Genomic DNA, 23,722 nt, shown 5'->3' with positions numbered 1-23,722 from the left:
TGAATTATAAAATAAATTTTAAATAATTTAAAATCTTCAATAGTTAATAAATTGATAGTTCGAATCGAATATATTAACTCTATATAATATATTCATATACTATAATTATAAAACCATATGGATTGAAATCAAACAGTATAATTACATTATAAATATTTATGATTAAATTTTAACAGAAATTCTAACAACTTAATTCTACTCAATTTTTTAAATAAAATTAAGTTATAAAATAAGACTGGTAAACTTAATAATTTGAAATTTAAATTTTAACCATTTAATTTATAACAAGTGAATATGAACAAAACGATCTCAATAATTAAAGAGACTATTATTATCTCTTGAGGTTTTGAGTTTGAACATCGTATATACAAAAAATCAAATAATTAAAAATCTTTAAACGGATACAACCTTATATTCACATCAGATTAATAAAAAAAACTATTATGTATAACAATGCATCTTGACACGTTTGTTAATTGTTGCTTGCATGGACAGTGGACAACTATCAGACTATCAATTTTTCATTTAAAGTATAAAATATACTTTTATTAATAATTCTTAATTTAAAAGTAAATCATATTCATGAAATAATATTGCTTTCTATTTGTGTTTTGTTTCACTTTTATTTTTCCAAAATAAAAAGAATAATCCCTTAATAACGCTACTAATGTTATGATTTCATTTTACAAACAATACCACCCATTACGCATAGTTTAGTAAGAAAGTTTGTGCTAGTTAGTTTCGAATTTCGTAAATGGAGGAAATAAACTCGGCCCAACCCGACTCTAAAATAATCTCGACCTTATACCAAGAGGTCTAAGACCAATAAAGAAAATCCTTAAAGAATTATATATCAATGATCATGTCTGGATATGTCGAATAAAAGTATAGGACACGAATACTTCGAGAAATCGAATAGTCTAATCGACATAAGTTAACCACTATAACTAGAATACATTAACTGGTCATGTTTGGGGTTAAAAAAGGGAAGTTCATACAAGGATCTATGGAAGTTTAGTACCTTTTTTTAGGGGAATAAACACACTTAACATCTGCTTTTATATGTACAAGTCAAAAGATTAATGTACCAGGAAAGAGCAAAATGTCTACCTAAACCCTTTTCTGAATGATGTTAACACTCGGTCAGACAGATGCGTACTGCCTAATCTCCCCCCTCTGTATCCTCCCGAGCAGCGCTTTGCTCACCGTTCCCTTGAGAATTCTCTGGAGCAACGCTTTGCTCATGGTTCCAGTGTTGCTCACGGTTCCCTTGAGAATTCTCCGGAGCAACACTTCGCTCACGGTTCACTTGAGAATTCTTCGGACCAATGCTTCGCTCACGGTTCCCTTGAGAATTCTCCGGAGCAACACTTCGCTCACGATTCCCTCCAAAACGAGATTTTCGGAAATATTTTGGATTAAAAGCTTCTGCCAAATCAGGATATTTCACCTTGATCATGTTTTCCAGGCATTTGAGATACGAGAAATCTTGCTTATGACCGTCGGTTGTGACAACAAAGAAGCACCTGGTATCTGTGAAATTGCTGTGTTTGTTTACCTGTTCCATATCAAGTGAAATACACAAATAGTTGATTAATAATTCAAGAAAACCATCATAGTAAACGAATATCACAAATATACCAAAATCAGTATAACATTGTAAACCAACATATTTAAGAGCAACAAATATATTACAAAAAAGAAAACCATCATTCATAGTAACCTATTCCAAAATCAAGCATCAAGAGAAAATTCTCTATTAAGTCTCGGAGTTTCCGTGTTCTTATATTCAAGTTAGGCCTCTCCACCTATTAATAATTGGTTTCAGGTTGATGGCATGGACGATTTACTTGACCATATAGCATAGGATCTAGATGTCACTGAAGTGTATCAAATACCAGCAAGCGTTAATTCATGCACACATAATGCACAGTCCAAAAGAAAAGGCATATCATGGGAGCATTAGTGCTTTAGGTGAATAAAGGACAAGAAAACGTCACCATAAGCTAAAGATGCCTTCATCGGATATGACCAGAGTACTTCAGAAGGCCTGAGAATTCAGTGCCATCACTAAACAAAGAAGTTAAGCTTCAAATAGATGAAATCTCGGTGTTCACACCTTGGACAACTATTCCTCATCATTAGTGAATTAGAAACATTGGCATGAGAGTTAACATGAAAAACATGAAAAGAAATACAAGCTTGTACTAGGGGTCAATAGTGAGTGTCTCGTGAGTTGAAGCATAAAGCATAGAATGTGTTTAAATGGATGCCATTGTCCACTTTAATAGATCAAAAGCTCACAAATCACAAATTTTGAGGGAAATGGCTTAAAACTCTTCCATGTATAACAAACGATAGGAACATAATTTAAACAAAAGCAAACTAGGGAAAAAGTTGATAACCAAGCATACCATAACATAGTCAACACCAGAACCCATTTTTACAGCTCTGTCTGGATGGTGAGCGAAAACATTATCAAGAACAAACGACTGATCCTCAGCGGACAGTGGATCCCCATCATTGTACCTTCACACATGAATTTTCTATTAAGAAAACACCTGGGATAAGATGAAAACAAGCAGAGAGGAGCAGAAACCATTGGCTCCACAGCCAGGAGATGGGTAAGTAGAAAAAAGATCAAGTACAATAATTAGACACCGAGGATAAATGTAGGCTAAGTCATTTGGAGTGTCTGCTTTTTAACACTTTATCTAATAAAACTTGAGCAAATACTATTGCTTAAAAGAATCATAAAAATTCCGACATGAACTATGGTAGAAAAGAATGTTAATGCAAATCTCTTATATATTCAAAGCTGAATAGTGAATAGAGTATTTAATTAACCAGATTTTCCAGAATCATGATCATGTCAACTAGAAGGGTGCAATTATTAATACAAATAAATTGTTTCCTGATTGTTAGATGATTAGAGACCGAAGATCATACAAATTGAATATCAAATGTAAGGGTATCTATTATCTAATTTCCCAAAATTTCCTCAGCCATGCATATCCATGTTAACTAACATAAAGAAATTCCATTCCACTTTGTGATGCAACTAAAAACCTATATTGTCAAAAAATTTCAAGAGAGAAGTCGGAGAAAGTTTACCCAGTCTGGTGCATTATTTTTCTGACTGACTGCATGAGTGGCTCAACAGCCGAGAGAATATCTTGCTCCTCGGAAGTAAACATGTCTAGTCTTTGCCTTGTAGCAGTATACATTGCAGCCATACCGGAATCATCATTCATTGGTCGAGCTGACTTCACTGGACGGTTCTTACTAGCATCTGAAGCCCAACGACGTGAGCCCCTAGTCTGTCCCCACTGATGCTGCTTTTCACTTTCAGTGTTATCCTCATCATTTGGCATGTCCCAGCCACTAGAACTTGCAGGCTGGTTTAAGTCATTAAGGGTGTCCCAACCTTGCAAACTTTCTTGTGACTTTTGTTGATCCCAAGAACTCATCGCTGTAGGTGACTTTTGTTGGTCCCATGAACTATTCACCGTAGGTGACTTTTGCTGGTTCCAAGAACTATTTGTCACAGGTGACTTCTGTTGGTCCCAAGAACTATTAGTTGCAGGTGACTTTTGTTGGTCCCAAGAACTATTCGTCGCAGGTGACTTCTGTTGGTCCCAATAACTATTAGTTGCAGGTGACTTTTGATGGTCCCAGGAACTATTCATTGTATACGACTTTTGTTGGTCTGAAGAATTATTCTTATTCCAGCCTTTTGTAGGTGACTCATCCCTATTCCAGCCTGCAGCAGCTGAAGAAACCCAACCAGACGTGGACTGAACTGCCTTTTCCGGAGTAGTTTTTTCATCCCAGCCAGATGTCAATTGAACTACCTTTACTTCTGTTGCTTTGTTATTCCAACCAGATGTTGACTGCCCTGGCTTTACTTGACTTGTTTTATTATCCCATCCGCTTTTTTCTCTCCCTTGGTTTGGCTGGTTATCATTTCCTGTGATCTTCTTCCCCCAAGAAGAAACAGTATCCCAGCCACTAGATTTGGGAGAATCGTCCAAGGTTTTCATATGGATGGAATCTTTTGTCCCCCAACCAGACCATTGTGGTGCATCACTAGATTCAAGTTTTTCAGATTCTTTTCCCATCGTTCCCCAGCTAGAGCCAGAATCCCAACCATTAGACTTGAAGGTCTTCTCTTCCACAGGAAGGGCATCTTGTATATCAAACTTTTTCCTTCCCCAACCAGACAATTCAGTTTGCTCTTTCACAGAAGTTCCATCCATTTTTGTGGAGCCACCTTGTGATTTAGATTTGCTCGTGCCCCAGTCAGACCACTCATTTTGCTTCTTCGAGCTGGATGCAGCTGCTGCAAAATTGTCACCGTCCTCTGCATTTTTATTCAATGCAGACGAAGCATCCCAACCAACATCCACTTTTGGAGGAACAACATCTTGCGATTTAGATTTGCTCGCCCCCCAACCAGACCACTCGTTTTGCTTCTTCGGACTGGTCGCAGCTGCTGCAAATTTGTCACCATTTTCAGCATTTTTGTTCCACGCAGAAGCATCCCAACCAACATCTGGCACCTTGTCTGAAGACGCAACTTTGTCCCAACTTGAACTAGCTGGCTGGCCATCAAAAGTATTCTCAAAATCAGCTGCGTCCTCAAACACCGGCTTATCTAAACCAGCTGTATGGTCTGGAGACAGACACCACTCGTCCACTTCATCTATGTCCATTAGATCATCAACTTCTTCTCCTAGGCAATCAGTATTAGAATGGCTTCCACCAGAACCACTAACCATGTGCAGAAAGTTGTAGACATCCATCCCACTAATTTGATCAGATCCAAACTGATAAATAAAAGCAATAATGAGAAAATGCTATACTAGAAATCGATGAAAGCCAATAGGACTTTTGTTGTTTGGACTCGATTGCAAGCGTCGGTTGCAGGTAGGCATCTAAGTGGATGACATGCTAACTACATGAAATAGAACACATGTGAATACAGGTATAAAGGGTCCAAAAGGAGGAAAAAGTTATGGGGATTCTTTAACCAAAATAAAATATTAAAATCCTTTTTTTTCAAGTAAAAATATTAAAATACTAATAAATGAACCAAAATGGGACAAATGAAAAGGACAAAGATGTTGGCAACCCAAGATGGAGGAAAAGAGAGGAACCAAAAAAACAAAGATGACATTAGATTATCAACCTTCTTATCTTATAACCATAACTGAGTATAAATTGTCAGCTTATTATTTGGCATGAAGATCTATAGCAACTGAAACCTAAAAGGGTATGGAACTGAAGCTAATTCAAGTTAGGGCAACAAGTTAGCGTAATTTGGTGGATTCAGACATCTCCAGCTGGTCCTACACAGATCCCATCCCACACCCATATTCCTTTTGACACTGAAATTCCATCAAAAATACCAAGTCCAAGCAACAATAGAGGATAAGAATGGGGAATATCATTAAAAAGAATTAACTTCAAATATGACATACCTCCTGATTCCACAGGAGGTCAAACCGTGAACCTGTTCCAACAGCCACACGTTTACCCCAAGAACAGGATGCAACTATGCTAGACAAGGAATCATCATGGCACTTCTCTGCAGCTCTTTCAAAGCACTTTCTTGGTGTCTGTGCAACCATAAAGAATTGATTAATTCAAAAGGAACAACGGTTTATCCAAGAAGGGAAATTCTGGTACTTCTCAACTTAGAAAGGATAACAAAATACTTACAAACAGCGTTGCCTCGGTAAATGGAACTTGAATATTCAACGAGCGAACTAGTGCTTTGTAACCACCAGAGTTGAAGCCAATCAAGTTTCCACAACATGTCATGCTGTTAGCTAAGAGCATGAGGTGTTCCCTTAGAACACCTCTCGTCACCATTGACACAGAAGTGGAGAGACGCTGTAAATTTGTCACAAAAAAGTGAGCACTTTCAGTGACACAAAGGTCTATAGACTGAAAAAATGAAGCTTTAAGATCATTTGTTATGATAGTAGTAAATACGTGCCACTATATTCATCCATTAACGGTAAGCAAAAGTTATGTTATAGTAGATGCCACATGCAAAAAATGCAAGACAAATATGAAAAGTATGCACATCTAAACAACCATCAAAACCCAGCTCTACACTTAATGTTTGGTTGAAACAAACCTGCACTGCTTGTTCAAACGCACAAGAAATTCCAAGCAGTTGTTCAACTTGCTTTATAGCATAAGGTATAGACCTCTGGGTGTCAATTATGTTTAGCACTGGAAGACAACAGTCAATGACAGTCCTCCAGGCATCACCGTTCTGCTTCACAGCAGATTTCTCCAAAACAACTTCCAAGGCCAATTCACCCTTCTGAGTCTTGCTTGGAATTCTTATCCAAGTTGTCGTATCCGGGTTAACCCAGATAATATTTGCTGAACAGATACGGGGGTCACCTGTCCATTAAAGATATTGAAACAGTAAATATCAAATTGCAAACACTGCCAAAAGCAACTGTCATAACCAGTTTCTAAGATTACAAGTAAAATATAATCGAGAGAGAAAGTATTCAAGACCAACTATTATAAGATTTGGAAAATTTAACAACTTGAGAACTGTACAAAAGTTGAAAATAATTATTCAAATAACAATAATTTTGTGGATATCTAAATGAGTTTTGTGGCCAACCCTTTCTTGAACCTCATCACTGCTTCCATGTGCATTAAACTCACAAAAATTAAAATAATAAAAAAATATGACTAGAAATAGGAGGAGATTATATCTGCAGCCCTTAACAACCTTAACTTGCTAACATAATTACATAATAAAAAAATTGAAAGAGAAAGCTAATGGATCATCACAGCTCCCTTGAAGTATACTAAAACCAAAATGTAGAATTCAAAACATAATGTTTCACCAAAAGAGAAGCCATATACCAAAAATCACAAAGAATAGGGCAATACCCTTGATCACTGCTTGTAGAAGAACAGGGTAGATGATATCAGCCATGATTTGTATAGCACTATCAAGATTATCATCGCTTGTATTTCGGAAAGAGAACATCAAGCATGGCATGTCAAGTCCTTTGTCCGCACAAGATTGCTGGATGGAACAACATTCACTGCCAAAAAAGTTTTAAAGAGAGGAGAAATGAAACATGTTACGACTGAGAAGTGTGGTGGATCAAGATATAATAGAGATTCTAGATGATAAGAAATGCAAACAAAGAGGAAGCCATGATGAACAGACATCAGATAAAATTAAATAGATAAAAATTGAAAATGCATTCTAAACGCAAACATCAAACTGCCTCCCAAATCTTTTCAGGTGGCAACTTGGTCCTTCCAAAGAAAAGACCAACATCAACAATGATTCTTATCAGGCAAAACTTTTACCAATACCACATCACATTCCAACCAAATAAATAACATAACACAGACAGATCACACAACATAAGGGTTCTAGTGCAAATGACCAACAGTCCAAGAAAATCAAACTCTACTAACTCTTGATTGGCTAACAGCCAGATAAAGCATGAGGTTTCATTTATGTTTTTGCTAAAAGGGAGAGCACAACAGCTAAAACCTAGGATTTCTAGCAATGTCTCACGTCCACCATTAACAATTGAGTTAAAGCCCAAGTGTTAAGAGGTTTTCAATTCACAGCATAATGAAACGCATAAGCAATTTTAAGACCCTAAAGGACAGAGAAAGTGCACCGGCGGTAAAATTGGAATATTTTCTCGAAACACTTTAACTAATAGGTTATTGTCAATAATTGGTACTTAGTCCGATTTTGACATGAGATCGGTTACTCAGAAAGATTTGGATTGTTGACAGTTGGCACTTAGTCCTTTTGGCATGAGGTCAGTAACGTAGAAGAACTTTGCATCTATTTTACATACACGTGATCATTGATGAGATGATAAGAACTTTGCATCTATTTTAGCATTCTAACAGTAACACCTAACGGAGAGTAGAATAAAGAGAACACATTTAGCCTGCCATAACAAGTTCCATTGAAGAAAACTAACCTGACAAACAAATCTGTCCTCCTAAAAAAATCAGCAGTCTTTTTCTTCTTGCGAAATGTGTTAAAAGTTTCTTGGCACTTCATATGAACCTCTTGCATACTAATACTTAACTCCTTCAAGAGAGCCTGTTTTATCACCACTTCTAAAATGAGATATCTTAAAAGAAGCAACACAGACACAATTTAAATTCTTAAATATATCCTAAAAGATACAATAATTTTAGGCCAAATATAGTAACCTTATTGAGGAGGATATGCCCAACAAGGCCTGCTTCTATGTCTGCTACAGTTTGCTGCTGCTTGTATCTGTGTGAAATGGGCTAAGGTTAGGACTTACTGCATTAGTTAAGCAAAACAGTAACCCTATATATATATATATATATTCTCCTTTTAACAAACAATATATTGGGGTAAAAAGGAAAATGAAACCCCAGAAACTGAGTGATTATGAGATTAAACATACTCAACGATGAACTCTACAGCAATATCTTTGAGTTTGACTCTTCTCAAATGATTCTTAACGAGATATGCTGCATTTTCTTGGCAATACTTTCTCCCACAATCACAATCATTCAAATACAGAATTACACGGCGGTCAATCGGGTCATTTTTGAAACTGACTTTGCACAGCAATATTTCCTGAAAATCAGAAAAATCACAAGTAATGGTAAGTTACATACAAAACAGACATGCTTAAGCACCACATAATCATTTCATCCTACACAAGACATAATGAACTAACAAAGAATACCTTCATCAGTTCCCAAGAAGAATTGCTACTAGGAGATGAATCGAGGACTGCTTTATATGCTGGATTCGACATCGCAGTAGCAGCTAAGACACCCACAGGCTCACCAGCAGGGAATTGAGGTCTAGTTCTAGCACTTAGTCCATATTGAAATTGTATTATTGAATTGCTACTGACATTTCTAACTGTGCCATCATAACAAATAACAACATCACGAAGGATGGCCATCAAATTCTTAAACAAGGTCCCTGGTTCAGTCAACCCTCTGGTGGAGCGAACCATTACTTCTCTAGTAGATATCGAATGAACCATGCCCTCATACGGATCAAGCCCACGGAAAAAGCAACTTTTAATCAGTCCAAACTCAGCAGAAGGATAATCGACTGCATCTGAAGGATATATGAATTGGAATTGGTATGCCACATCTTCAACCAAAGTCTTTGAGTAGAATTTTCCTTTATCTGAAAGTTGCATTCCCAAGAATCCAATCTGCTGAACAACCTTATTGACAGCAGAATCACTCTTAGAATCAATTAAATTACCCAAGGCTGATTTTAGTATGAAATCAGCTATTGGTGCTTTAGCTATTTTGATGTGGTTCTCAATTTGCAACTTGACCAATTCATTATATGTTGACCTTAACTGATAAAGCAAAGGAGAAATGGCCTGGATATCCTTCTGAATGTTTTCTATAACTTCCCTGGAGACAGAAAAATCTTCAAGACTAACAGTGAAGCCTTCCACAAAGATATTCTCCGTCAATAAAGGCTGTAAAGAATCAAAGAAGTTAAGAGCCTCCTTTGGACCCTTCTCATAGAAAATAGATGCAACGACCTCATTGATGACAGACTGCATTAAGTCCTTACTGAAATCAACTTTCAATATATCGCTTTTTCCAATTAAGTATCTATCATTGGAGCAATCTAGGCAGGCAGGAAAAGCAGTCTGTAGAATCTGAAAAGCTGTCCAACAGGGACCAACGTGATTACCCTTCAAAAAAGCAGGTTGTGGCAAAGCTGAAGAGAGAAACATGGACAATTGTTGAGCATCTGCTTTTCTAAACAAAGATGTCTGAAGCATAACTCTCAGTGACAACAATGAATCAGTAGCCAACTGCAAATTTAGGTTGCCACTATGAGAGCTAAGCAACTGCTTCTCCACCGAAAAGAGCTCATAAACTTCTGCTTTTGCTGATAAAGACTGCGGGTAGAACAAGTGAATACAATCTCCATCAAAATCAGCACTTAGTGGCCCACAAATTAGGGGATTTATCTTCACTGTATGATCATCATGGATATATACTGAAAGTGCCTGCAATGAATGCTTGTGTGTGGTTGGTGGCCTATTTATGAAAACAATGTCCCCATCCATAATCCGACGATGTACCACCTGACCAGGTCTCAAAAAGGTATGCCCCTTTGAACCCTCCCTCAGTGAATATGTAGAGGAGCCATCTTTGTAGGTCAAACACAAGTTGTTATCTACCAGATTTTGCAAATATCTCATGTTGTGTATGTTGACCCTCTCCTCATAAGTAATTCTCTGAGCAATTTCGGATGGAATACCAATTTCGTTCACTTTTTTGTATACATCCCCAGTAATCACACTACGTGAAGAGAATCCTGAACCCTTTCTGATGAATAAAGTCCTCATCTTCTCAAGCCATGCTTTTGTTGAAGAATCACTGGCATCTTTGTTAACCCCATATCGCGCATCTATGTTGCGCGATGCCTTAACAGTACCCCTAACTTGAAGATATTGCTCAACTGCTGATTGCAAATCATTAGCTTCTACTTCGTGAGATTCAAAATTTGGGGTACCAGACCTCGAGCTTTTTATTATCTCAACTTGTTTCAGAACCTTTCTCAGCACTGATGTAGAAAGATCCTAGCAAAAAAAAAAAGGAAATGATGTTCAACCATGGAAAAGATAACACTAACATCATCCAACATAAAACATCAAGATAAGCAACCTCTTTGGTTCATAATACACTTACCGACGACATAACACTCACACCATCCGAAATGTCTGGGATAGATAAACAATTTGGAGGAACTGGCAAATACTGCAAGATATATCCCTCTTGTGGGAAGAACCCTTTCCCAGAAAGCTTTCGTCTTGTCTGTGCAGGAATTCTCTTGAGTATTTCCATAACCTATTAGCATTTTCAAATAAATAGAACTTAACCCTGAAACCATTGATATTTCACTAAAGACCCAATATCAAAAAGCTATTCACAAGACAGACTATAAAACAGTTCAGGAAACTTAATGCTATCCTGATGATAATCATTCAAGATTCAGTAAAATTTAGAATCCGTCCAACAAATCAACTCTCACATCAGGATGTATCAGGAACTAAAAGTTATTATTTAAACAGATGCATTTGGGTATATTTAAGAGATAATATATAACTAAAAACCAAGTTGTTGATTCTTGAAATCAAAGAAATATGAACAAAAAATCAGTCAGACTTGAATATGCTACTGTCTACTTTAACAGACTACCACTAAACTGAACTTAATGATACTAATACAAGTAAATGCATGTCCAGGTGCTTAATTACATGCTCTGTTGCAGTATGATAAAAAAATTAAAAACAGAAGCCACAACGTAAAGCTCAAAGTAAAACAACAAATCATGAAAAAATTGGGAAAATAAGAGAAGTATAAAGTCAATGGCACACAATGACTCGCATCAAATCTCTACAAACATGAACAACATTAAAGCTAAGGTCAAACACCAAAAGGTGAGAGAACTTGAAGACAAACCTCACAAGGCAGAAGAGGTCGAGTATGACTGTCACCGTAGCGGAAACCATATCTCTCTAAAAAATTCCAGTTAGTTTTTGATTGTTTAGATGGCTGCTTCAACTCCAAATAACAAGCACCATCTGTCGTTTTAACTTCTCTGATTGAAACTTGTGGAGTATACTTGTAAATCAAAAGAGTACATGATGAGAAAACAAAAGAATAACACACCTCCAACATAAATTAAAGAGAACAAGTACAAACAAATTAGTCCATTTCCAGCTAACATTGAGAAATAATTCTCCTTGAATACAAGTCACAAGATTACGAATCGGCCAATCAGATATTATACTAGACATCCCATTATGTGTAATTTACACAATTTCAATTGTTACTCCATGTAAATATCTTCAAAAGTTACCCTTAAATTAAAATTGATTATCATATTCCCACTATTTTGCCTCTCTTTCATCTGAAACAGTAGGCTCTAGAAACACTCCCATCCCGCATCATGACCAAACAGTTAATATGGGGATAGGAACTGTTTGCGTGCATGCAGTCACAAGCAAAATAGTAAACATCATCAAAATTCAAAAATGATAAACTGCAAATAGTAAACATGGGTACTGCAAATCAAACAATCAAAGAATGTTTGGCATTTCAAACTCACCTCACAACATGATGATAGCAATCTTTCAGCGACACTGCCACTTTTAATCTGAAACTGATATGCAAAAGTCTAATAACTACCAAGCAAATAAAATACATGAGCAGATTTAGCAGCATGCTAAATAGTTTAAAGTAAAGAATTAAGAATCCAAACTTTCACAAATAATGTTTAATAAAAATTAAGGAACATAATCATATAAAAACAGCAGGGCATTGAGCTCAGAGTTTCAAATTCTCCACAGGATAAATCGAAGCATTTCTAGAAATTTCCACAAGATTAAACACTTTCTTACAGAGACATCGTTTATATATTTAAACTTTAATTCATGTTTTGTGCAAATAACAGGATGGCATAAGCTGAATTGCTGATCTTAGTTCTAGAGACAAAATTAGTAGAAAAGAGGGAGAAAAAGTAACTTGAAACGGAAAGAAAAATGGGATGGCAAATTTATCCTGGGGCGGTGAGAGGAAATAGAGAAACCTCTAATCACTTTAACTGCTGGTATGATTTTAACCTGTTTTAACCCTACACAAGTTAGCCACTACAATTGGCAAGGTAAAAATAAAATAATTATGATATTCTCATAGTCAAACCATTGTTTATTGTGATATTTATCTTTTTGATGAGCTTCTCAATTTATAATTTTCTAAAAATTTATAGATACAAGAAGTAAACATCCTATGAGGCTTATACCCCAGCATCCCACGATTTATGTCAATGTCCTAATGGAGCATGGAAAATTGATTTACATTTCAACCTAAAATGCTGCACAACCTGTGACAGCACCATACATCTTCGTTTTTTTTATAGGAATAGAAGGCCTCAATAAAACCCCCTTCGTGATTAACGGAACTTAAAAATAGTTCCTTAATCCGCACAAGGAGGAAAAGAGTGCCCTAGGATTCATTAAACTCAGATATGACAAAGTAATACAAACTAATCTCCCTCAAGAGATACAAAACCAGAAAGAAACAGCCCTTAACAGAACATAATTCAACCAATACCAGCCTTAGCTAGGACATCCGCCTCTATATTGGCTGTCCTACTAACCCAACTAATAAAACCTTCAAAAACACTAAGCTTTTGAATAATGTCTTTAACAATTTGAACATAAACAACAGGACGAGACCACATCCTTAACCCGGCCAACTGCTACCTTACTATCACTCTCAATAATCAATCTATCTTTAAACCTATGACACATAGATTCATAAAAATTTAAGCCCTTTAGGATAGCCTTCAATTCCATTAAAGTTGGGGGCCCCGGACCAGCAGGCTCTTTGAAGGAGCCAAGGATCGAACCAGACATGTCTTTCAAAATACCACCTAAGCCACTCCTCTTCCAATCACTCGAGGTAGCCGCATCCACATTAAGTTTAATAAAACCTTTTGGAGGAGGGGACCAAGGAAACACGGTTGAAATCCGATTAGAATGGGACGAGTAGGAATCCACTAAGGACGGGTCGGCAATAAGATCATCCTTGGAAATAGTAATATGAGTTTCCTTAGCTAGAAACCATGAAGCAAGCCTGCACCTAGCTAGAAAGAAAATCTTCCTCAACTAATGAAAAAAATGTCTGAGGGATCAGAGTTGCTTTCTTGTACAAGGCGATTTCAAACAAGATCATTTATAATAGATAATGCAATAGTTGATAAGCTAGTACCTTGTTCTTCAATTGTAGGCACTTCAAGCAAAGCAAACTCAACAGTCGCTTTAATTCATTGATATGGCTAGGATGATATATTGGTATTGGTAATTCAATATATCCAAAATGACCTGAAAGCAACAATAAATGAAAAGTTAGTCATTTCCAAGATATTCTCAGTGACATTTTCGTCCTTCATTATATATATACATATTTGTATTGTTTTCAACTTTTATTGACTAGGATAGAAGTAAGCACCTTCACACTGTCCAGGTTCAGCTGTACCACATGCACTACATTTTCCAAATTCAAGAGGCAAACCAAGGTACGAATTTGAGAGCTGACTGACATGGTTAATAGGAAAGCCACTTATTGATGATGTTAGCTGTGAATAAATTTTGGGAGATGGAAAAAGTCAATTAGCATCAAAGAAAGAACTATTGCATAATAAAAGACAATGAAAAAAAAGGTTCAAATTAACAATAATAATTTGAGGCCCTAATGCATCAAAATTAATTTGCATAGAAAATGATGTTGTTAAATCGAGTGATTTAACAAGTTCCAAGCCTTTTTTAGGAATCAAATAGGAGGATTATTTTTGCGTATGGGGTGGAGGTCAGGTAGTGAAGAATCAAAAAGCTTATAGAGCATTTTCAATATTTTTGAAATCACCAGAAACTAGGGTCAAATATGGTGAGAGAGAGCGTCTTAGGAGGTCCGTCCTCCAGCGAGGATTGGACGGTGCTTGTAGATAATCTTAGGAAGAGAGTCACTTGGAGAACATTAAAGGAAATTTTTAGTCAACAGGGTAGTGTTATGAGAGTTTACATCCCGAATAGTTCTAACAAGCCAAATTATAGAGATCATACGTTTGCGTTCGTTCAGTTTGAGAAGGAGGATGGAATGAAGAAGGCGATTGAGAATGTTAATGGTATTTGGATTGATAGGAAGAAAGTTTCGGTATGTGTAGCTAAATATCGGAGGCAGAGGCAAATGCTAGTAGTTGGAAGAAATTCCAGAAAAGATGATGATAAGTTGAGTAAGGGAGCGAACTGGAGGAGTAGAGTTGGATCTCAGTCTTTCAGTCGTTTGAGGGATGAAAGGTCATATAAGGATGCTTTAGTCTCGTCCGATGGGACGAGGAAAGGTCCGGTGGAGGAAAATATTAGGGTGGGTCACCCTGGTAAAGATGCTGGAATGAGAAATCTTTGGGAGATGCATATTCCCTCAGATGAATGGGATTGGGTGAAGAGATCATTGATTGGGATTATCAAACCACACTCTGATTTGGAGTTAATGTTGAAGGGATTGGCAAGTGATGGGATCAAGGTTAAGGGAGCTAAGTGGGGTTATGCGTGGAACTCTTGCATATTAACCTTTGATTCGGTGGAAGATTTTAAAGAGGCGTGGTCGAGCAGAGTAGAGGAATTATCCTTCTGGTTTGATTGGATTGATTCTCTTTTGAATGATGATGGGGTACCGATGGCGTTTTGTTCGGTTGAGTTAGTTGGAATCCCCTTATTATGCTGGAATGTTTTTTCTATAGAGAAACTTGTCTCAAGGTGGGGGAAGTTAGTCTGTATCAACGATTCGACGATGAAAAGAGAGGACATGGCGGTGGCAAGGGCCTTGCTGAGGGTGGCCAGTCCCTTTGATGTACAAGAGTCTGTTATTTTGGGCTCGTATGGGAGATCTTTTAAGGTCAAAATTAATGTGGGGTCGGTCTATATAAAACAGGAAAGTTTCTCAGTAGGAAACGCAACGGTGGCCGGCGAGGATATGTTCAGAGATGATGAAGTTTCAGAGGAGGAAGAAGACATGTGCTCTGATGGGGTTGGTAGACCAGACTTGCCAGCTGAGGATACTAGGGATAGTGTTGACAGATGGTTAGTAGGGGATGTAAGTACAGCTGTATCAGGCGGCAAAGGGGGTCAGAATTTAATATGGCAGGAGGGAGAAGGTCAACATAGTGGACTAAAGATGTCAGACTGTCCAGCAGAGGATTTGAATTTGAGAGGGAATTATCAGGGTATTGGGATTAGGAGTAATTTTTCCAATGAAAGTGATAAAGCCCAATCAGAGGACTTGAGTGAGCCCATTAGACTATCAACTGCTGGGCCAGTTGTCATTTTAAATCGACTGGGTTGTGGTAGACTTATAGAATCCCGGGTGGAGGAACTAGGAGACTCACAGAAAAAGGTGATGGACGACTCAAATAGGCAGGATCAGGATATAGCTTCGCCTGAATTCAACTCAAATTTGCTTTTTGGTGGAATTAACGTCAGTCTACAGACTAAGTTTACAAATGAGGATATGGTAGATGAAAGAGTAATTCGGGAGAAGGAAGTTGGTAGAGCAGAAGGAACAGAGGTGGAAAGGGTTGAAATTCCAAATTTATTGGCTGGTACTCAGGGGCGGAGTATTAATAAGGAGTCTATTTCTTATGGTTTAAAAAGAGGTTTTCTTAAGAATAAGAAGTTAAGGATTGCTCCAACTTGGTCTGATAGTTATTGTTCGGAGGGTGAAGTTTCATTTTGTTTCCATGATCGAATTTATGAAAGACTTGATAGAGGTTTGGACAGGGAAAATATGGATCAAAACAGTGTTAATTCTGTGTTCTCACACAAATCTGTCGAAGCAAGATTGGAAGCTGCTGCTACTAGGGATGTGTGTGATATGTTGGGGATCTCTTTCAAAGGGGGTAATCATGTGTTGGAAGAGGAGATCTTGATGATGGAGCTAAAAGGGCCTCTTAGAAGCTCTTGACTGATTTTTACAGGACGGTAAAGGTTTGGTGCTATTGTTAATTATGTCACAAATCAAATTGATTTCATGGAACGTTAGGGGGTTTGGTAGAAAGGAAAAATCCAGAGCAGTTGCAAGATTAGTTTCAAAAATCAAACCGATGATTATGTTTCTTCAAGAAACTAAGTTGAATAAATGCCAAAAGGGATTGTTAAGGAAGTTAGGGGGTAACTTCTTGGAAGGTTTTAGTTTTCAGCCGGCTACTGGTTATGCAGGGGGCTTAATATGTCTGTGGAATGAAAATATGTTTGAAGTAAGCAGGGATTTTAAACACAATAAATTCATTGCGTTATCAGGAAGGGTTAAGAGTCTCAACTTTGATTGTGTTGTTATTAATGTGTACGGACTGTCGGTTGAGGCTGATAAAGAGGAATTTTTAAGAGAGCTGATGTGTTTTATACAACAGCTTGATTTGCCTGTATGCCTAGGGGGGGATTTCAACGCTTATCTAGATCCCGAGAAGAAGATTGGAGTTGCTCAGAATTGGCATTCAGTGGAGTTATTCTCCAACTTTGTCCTAAATTTAAACCTTATGGATCTACCTTTAGTTGGAGGGAGATTTACTTGGTGCAATAATAGAGAAGCTCCCACGTGGATTAGATTAGATCGGTTTCTATTAAGTGGTGCGTTTTTTCAGGTATTTCCAAAAGTTATCTAGAAAGTGTTGCCAAAATCCTTATTTGATCATAATCCTATACTACTTGAAGAAGATCTCAAAAATTGGGGCCCCAAACCTTTCCGGTTTTTTAACTACTTACTAGAGGAGGATGGGTTTAATGGAGTGGTTCAAAATGATGTGTATGATCTAAAGAGGGAGAATGCCCGAAGGGGTATGCTGAGTATTCTTCAGGGAACAAAGAAAGCGATTAAAATGTGGCCAAACAGTAACAATATGGGAATTTCAGAACAGATATCAGAGCTGGAAAACAGGATAAATGACTTGGAATTAAAGTCTTAGGGTAGGGGAATTTCTGCACAAGAATGGGGTCAACTATTATCTTGGAGGAATGATTTGTGGAGTTTGCATAGGAAGGAGGAGAGTATTTGGTTCCAAAAATCATGTCTTAAATGGATTAAGAAAGGGGATAGAAATACCAGATTCTATCACATATGTGCTCTTAATAGGAATAGAACGAATGCTATTTCGTCTTTGAAAGTGGTTGGGATAGATATCTCTGATTAGATCAGCTATCTTTGATTTTTTTAAAGTCAATTACAATGAGAAAACATCTCTGGAGGTGGATGAATGTAATCTGAATTTCGCAAAATTGACAGAGGAACAAAAGACTGGGTTACAGGCTGATTTTTCTGAACAGGAAGTGTGGGATGCTGTCTTTAAGTTGGATAGTGCTAAGGCACCTGGTCCAGATGGGTTTACAATGGGTTTTTTTAAAAAATTCTGGACTATATTGAAGGACCAGATCATGCAGTTTGTTCAAGATTTTCAGAGGGGGAAAAAATGGGAAAAATGAGTGAATCATTCATTTATTACTTTAATTCCCAAGAAGGTTAATCCTCAAGGAATTGAGGATTTCAGACCTATTAGTCTTGTTGGCAGTCTTTACAAGATTATTTCTAAAGTACTCTCCAAAAGGCTTGTCTCTGTTATTAATGGTTTAGTAAGCCCTTCACAGTTCGCATTTATTCCGGGTAGACAATTGCTAGATTGTGCTCTGTTGGCAAATGAAGGCATTGAATATTGGAGAAAACTAGGGAGAAAAGGAGTTGTCTTTAAAGCTGATTTCCGTAGGGTTTATGATTCGGTTGAGTGGCCTATCTTATTCAGAATTATGAAGGTTATGGGTTTTGGGGAAAAATGGATCTCATGGATTAAATGTTGTGTTTCTTCTGCCTCTATTTCGGTGTTAGTTAACCGTTCACCTACTGAGGAATTCAATATTAGCAAAGGGTTGAGACAAGGGTGCAGTCTTTCCCCTCTCCTGTTCAATTTAGTGGGGGAATTATTAAATCTTATGTTGATTAAGGCTGCTGATATAGGTCTGTTTCAAGGGTTCAGCATTGGTAGGGTTGGTAATTCCTTTTAGTTGTCACACCTACAATTTGCAGATGATTTAATCCTTTTTTGCAGAGATTCTTCAATGCAAATTCTAAATATTAGGAGAGTATTGAGGGTTTTCGGTGCTATGTCTGGGTTACACTTAAACTTGTCTAAGTGTTCATTATTTGGGGTTAATATGGAAGCTGACAGGGTTAAAGATTGGGCTATGAAAGCGAGCTGTGGAGTGGGGTCTTTTCCAATGTCTTATCTTGGTTTACCGATTGGAACTAGGAAAAAATCAGAGGGTATGTGGGAACCGGTTGTCCAGAATTTTAATAAGAGATTAGCTGGGTGGAAAGCTAAATCGTTGTCGCTGACGGGCAGACTTGTTTTGGTTAAATCCGTATTATCATCCTTGCCAATCTTTTTTCTATCTATTTTCAAGATCCCTCTAAAAGTGACTCAGAAGTTGAACTCGTTGATGGCTAACTTTCTTTGAGGTGAAGATCTTGATAAAAAACGAATTCACTGGGTGAATTGGAAATCGGTTAGTAAACCAATCGAAGAGGGTAGTCTGGGAATTCTTGACTTAAGGTTGATTAATAGGGTCCTACTTGGGAAATGGGTTTGGAAATTTGCTAATACTGTGGAAGAATATGATTTGCTGCAAAAACAACGTTAGCAGTATGTCTCTTTCAATTTCAAATGCGGCTTTACCTTTAGACTCCTGGATATGGAGAGGTATCCTCAGTAACTATGCTAAGAATGATCAGATTGGTGATTGTTTGAGACAGAATTCAAAGATGAATCTGGGAAATGGTCGGCCAATTGCTTTTTGGAGTGATGTTCGGATTACTAATCTGCCTTTAAAAAACCATTTCCCCAGAATATTTGCTTTGTCGACGAATAAATGGGGGATGGTTTCTGAGTTTGGGGAGTATGAAGATGATGTCTGGGTTTGGAACATTCAACTTAGAAGAAATTTGTGTGATTGGGAATTGGACCAGTGGATCGCTTTAATGTCATTGATCGACAAAATTTCGTTGGAACGATCTGTGGATGACTTCATGGGATGGTCAGGAAAGGGGGATGGCATGTTTTCGGTCAAATCCTGTAGACAGTCGTTACAAGGTGGGTCGGAAGAGAGTTATGAGTGGAAGAAGTGGGTTTGGGATGGATTGGCACCTCCTAGAGTACAAACTTTTTTATGGCAGATCTGTCATCAGAAATTAGCAGTTAGAGTGGAATTGAAGAAAAGAGGGATTCAGATTTCGGAGGTTTTGTGTCCATTATGTCTTTCTAAGGATGAGTCTATTGCACACCTATTCCTATCGTGCACTGTTGCCTCGGATTTGTGGAGCAAATTCCTAAGGTTATGGAATATCTCTTCGGTGTTGCCTCAAGACCCTTATGCTATTATGTGCTCGTGGTCGAACCTAAGGCATAATTCACTTATTTGGAGGTTTATTCCAGCTGTCATCTTCTGGTCTATTTGAAAGGCAAGAAATTTGGTTGTTTTTGAAAACGGCAAGTGTGACTCTAATGTTCTGTTCTTTATCACTAGATTTAGATTGACGAAATGGTTTTTAGCTAAATACCCTGGGGTTCGGATTCAGACTGACCTTCTAGTAGGGGATCCTACGCGGGCTGATAAACTCCTCCCTAGTTCGAATACTAAAAAGGTTATTGGCTGGACTCCTCCACCATCGGATATGTTCAAACTTAATGTTAATGGGGCAGTGACTGGAGATGGGATGCAAGGTGGTATTGGTGGTGTTTTGAGAGACTCCTTTAGTTGCTCTTTAGCTAATTTTTCTTCTGCAGTAGGGTCAGGTCTCCCTATAGTGACTGAACTAAAAGCTATTAAGAATGGATTGGTCTTTTTCTTTTCTTCCAATTGGGCTAACAAGGGTAGACTTATTTTGGAAAGTGATAGCAAATGTGCAGTGGAATGGATTTTAAAGCTACAACCTGCTCCTACTTTTTTCAGTGATTTGGTGGAGGAAATTGGAGTTCTTGTTACTGCTAAGGGCGTCGTTCTTAGATGGGTTCCTAGGAGTTGCAATATGGAGGCTGACAGGTTAGCTAAGCAGGGGATCGGTTGAGTGTTGCAGGCTTTCTGTTGAGTCTAATGAACTAGCTGAGGATGGGTTAGGCTGAGGGGTCTTTGTTTCCCATCGCTATTTGTATTAATGTTATGTTTTATTATCGAGGGTTAGAGTGTTATGTCTATCTTATGTTATTCAGGGTTAGAATGTATTGTGTATATTATGTAATTCTGGTCTATTAATAAATTGAGGTACTCTTTTCCTCCCTCAATTAGTTACCACTTATCAAGAGTCAACTATGAGGGAGGTTTTTAATGAGACCTCCTATTCCTATAAAAAAAAAAGGAATCAAATAGGAGGGGAAGGGAACAGTAAAATAAGAAGTGTCCAAAAATCATGTGACACGATCAACAAAATGACAACAAACCAAAGGGGAAGAGTATTGCTATATGGAAACAAGCTAATGAACAAATAAATGAAAAGGACAGATTCAACTTACAATTTCTTTAGGAGTTGCCAAGCAGAACTTTATACCAGTTATCTCACCATCTAAAATAGTTGACGAAGAATTTTCCTCCATATCTCTCACTTCAAACTATAAGACAAAACTGTGCAAAGAAACAATCTAAGAAGTATAACGATAAGGAGAAAAATATCTTTAAAAAAATACACAAGATGGACAAAAAAGCCAATGCTGATGACATTAAAAGTTTAAAACCATCAGAAGCTTTCTCCCTATAACTACATTCAAAAGCTTTACAAATGCCAGAACCCACATGGTATCATATGATCATCTTAGGGACTAATGATAAGGACAAAATTAATTGTTTTACAAATCCACCTCAGTCTAGGGTTGTACAGCTAAAGCCCTATGTTACTCAGACTCAGTGACAGATATATGTATGTGTATGCGTTTGAGACGCATTCAATTTTTCCTGTGTTTTCTCATGTATTTTGAAGATCATTCCTCCATACCCATTTCTTGATATGTTTCATACACGGTACTTCAAGGAAAATAGAAACAGCTGAAGTAACATGACCTGAGCCTATTCAATCGCAAACAACTATATCAACTCAATAGATCAGAGCAAAGCTAATGTGCTAAACTTGAGTCTGCAAGTTCTCCATGAATAATTACACAAGTGACAGAGAAGTCTATAAGAGAAGTCTATAAATTCCAGCACACAGAAAACAAATCATTGCTTTGTAGATTCCGTCAGCTAACTTATCAAGATCTGATTTTTATCCCTGGGGATGAAATGGATCTTTCAACCAATTAAGCTCATTCCAACATGTTTAATCTGCTTAATCATACTTCTAAACATCATAGGGGCTGCAATAGGATCATTCGCCCACCTGACTATGATTCATCTAATTATATAGACAATCTTAATTTTAAGGGGATCAAAAAATTACTCTTTCAAACCCAGGAAGCATGGACTTATCTTGGTCCATCTCTTTATTTTGCTTAAAATACATGTCTCCATCAGCCATGTCTAACACAGTTCCAGACAAGGATACAAGAGTATGACCCTCCAAGCACATAAGTATATACGTAACCAACAGTCACACTTGAGCCCAAGTAACATAATCATGAATATCCGCAAAACAGTAGCTACATTTATGTCGAAAATATATATTTGGTTTTTCCATTAAACAAAATAGTAGGCTGAGACAACATGATGAAAATCAATAGCCAAAAACAAGAAATTTTAACTAGCTAACTTCACAAAATCATAATGCAAAGTAAGCAGCAAAGAGATTAAGGGAGATTTTTTCCCTATTATATCAGGAATAGGAAAAGACTCGCACCGAGTAAGGTCAACAAAGCACTCTCTACTCCAGTAGGAAGATACACAAAGAAAAAGCAAGATAAAAGACATGCATGACTCATAAGCAAAACTAATAACCAAACGGAAGTTGACTAACAAAACAAAAATGGCTCAAATCCCTTGCACATCTCTTTGTGTTTCAAATCAACTTTCTCACCAAAGATTACATGAGGAAGAAAGGGTTAAACAAGGAGCAGAAGGAAAAGGGTAAAAAGCCAATACCTCCAAATTCTTCTTCCTCTTAGTCTACCTCAATGAAATAACCTGAAAAAGCAAAGAAACCCGGCAAATGGGTTTTTAAGAGAAGTCAAACCTTTTCTTGGTTCCCCATAGAATGAAGAAAGAAACACCGTAACATATCCAGTAACAAGCCAAAAAAAAAACAAATAAAAACTCAACTCAAAAATTGTAATAAAAAAAAAGCAAATTTCAACAACTTAGGGAAAAGAATACCGAGAACTTTAAGAAAATGTCATCTTTTTTCTCTCCATTTTCCTCATATCTTTAGTTCAATTTCCAAAATACCCAAACATTAATAAAAATAAAATGAAATCGTAAATTGTGCTCATAAGACTTTCAATAAATTACCTGAAATGTCTTTGTTTCCTTCTGAATTTTCTGAGACTAAGATTTTGAAACACTTAAAACCCTAAAACCCCATAAAATAAAAGAGAGGAAGCCAAATGGGTTCTCAATGTACGAGCCAGAAATGACTGATCAAACGAGAATGTGTAATGGGTGGGGAGAAGGGAAGAGCAAAATGCAGCCAGACTAATGATTTTCTTTCAAATAAAAATTCCTTCCATGATTTCCTACAATCTTCCCCTCTTCCTCTCCCTACCTAAAAGAAATGAGAGCAGAAGCACCGGAGAAGTGAAAACACACAAAGATCTGGAGAGTCAAATGACAGAGAAGATCATGCAGAGAATTGCACTGCACGGGTGTTTTGTTTATATATAATTCCTAAATTAACTATAACTTCTGAAAACTCTTAAAAGCGCATTTAAATTCACAGCCTCCATAGGTTCACAACAGAGCAAATACTGGATATTTATAGGGTACATCACACTTATGGTAATTAAATTATGTTTCAAGTATCATTTTGATCACTAAATTTTCAAAAGATGTAAAATGGTCAACACATTTTTCAAATTTATACAATGATCGTTAAATTGTTACAATTAAGTTATCAACAGAGCTAATATTCGATATTTAATAGGTTAAAG

The 23,722-nt window shown here is 37.1% G+C and overlaps 1 protein-coding gene across 1 annotated transcript; it reads right to left on the bottom strand.

Moving 5' to 3' along the window:
• Positions 1 to 902: 902 nt before the first annotated feature.
• Positions 903 to 23,410, bottom strand: LOC120217479 (DNA-directed RNA polymerase V subunit 1-like). Its single transcript, XM_039214563.1, has 20 exons — positions 23,085 to 23,410; positions 22,719 to 22,760; positions 21,164 to 21,272; positions 14,071 to 14,197; positions 13,831 to 13,943; positions 12,167 to 12,220; positions 11,518 to 11,679; positions 10,744 to 10,902; positions 8,751 to 10,634; positions 8,463 to 8,638; positions 8,239 to 8,305; positions 8,001 to 8,125; positions 6,931 to 7,088; positions 6,149 to 6,423; positions 5,725 to 5,898; positions 5,484 to 5,621; positions 4,274 to 4,829; positions 3,115 to 4,237; positions 2,415 to 2,529; positions 903 to 1,558 (listed from the first exon to the last, which is right to left on the bottom strand). Exons 3-20 carry the CDS (start codon positions 21,242 to 21,244, stop codon positions 1,163 to 1,165), a joined length of 5,883 nt encoding a protein of 1,960 aa, XP_039070494.1. The 5' UTR covers positions 21,245 to 21,272; positions 22,719 to 22,760; positions 23,085 to 23,410; the 3' UTR covers positions 903 to 1,162.
• Positions 23,411 to 23,722: the final 312 nt, after the last annotated feature.

This window comes from Hibiscus syriacus, unplaced genomic scaffold, assembly GCF_006381635.1.
Source record: "Hibiscus syriacus cultivar Baekdansim isolate YM2019G1 unplaced genomic scaffold, ASM638163v2 tig00110187_pilon, whole genome shotgun sequence".
In the NCBI taxonomy this organism is placed as follows: Eukaryota; Viridiplantae; Streptophyta; class Magnoliopsida; order Malvales; family Malvaceae; genus Hibiscus; species Hibiscus syriacus.
The sequence above is the reverse complement of the archived record's forward strand: the minus strand, read 5'-3'. Positions and strand labels throughout refer to the sequence as shown.

Bases quoted from the DNA above. Each gene is read 5' to 3' on its own strand.
- LOC120217479 (XM_039214563.1), bottom strand. From the start codon at position 21,244: ATGGAGGAAAATTCTTCGTCAACTATTTTAGATGGTGAGATAACTGGT. The intron at 10,635-10,743 runs GTAAGTGTATTA...TTTTTTTGCTAG, and splicing joins GTGTGAGTGTTATGTCGTCG to GATCTTTCTACATCAGTGCT. The intron at 1,559-2,414 runs GTATGCTTGGTT...GATATGGAACAG, and splicing joins CTGGTGTTGACTATGTTATG to GTAAACAAACACAGCAATTT.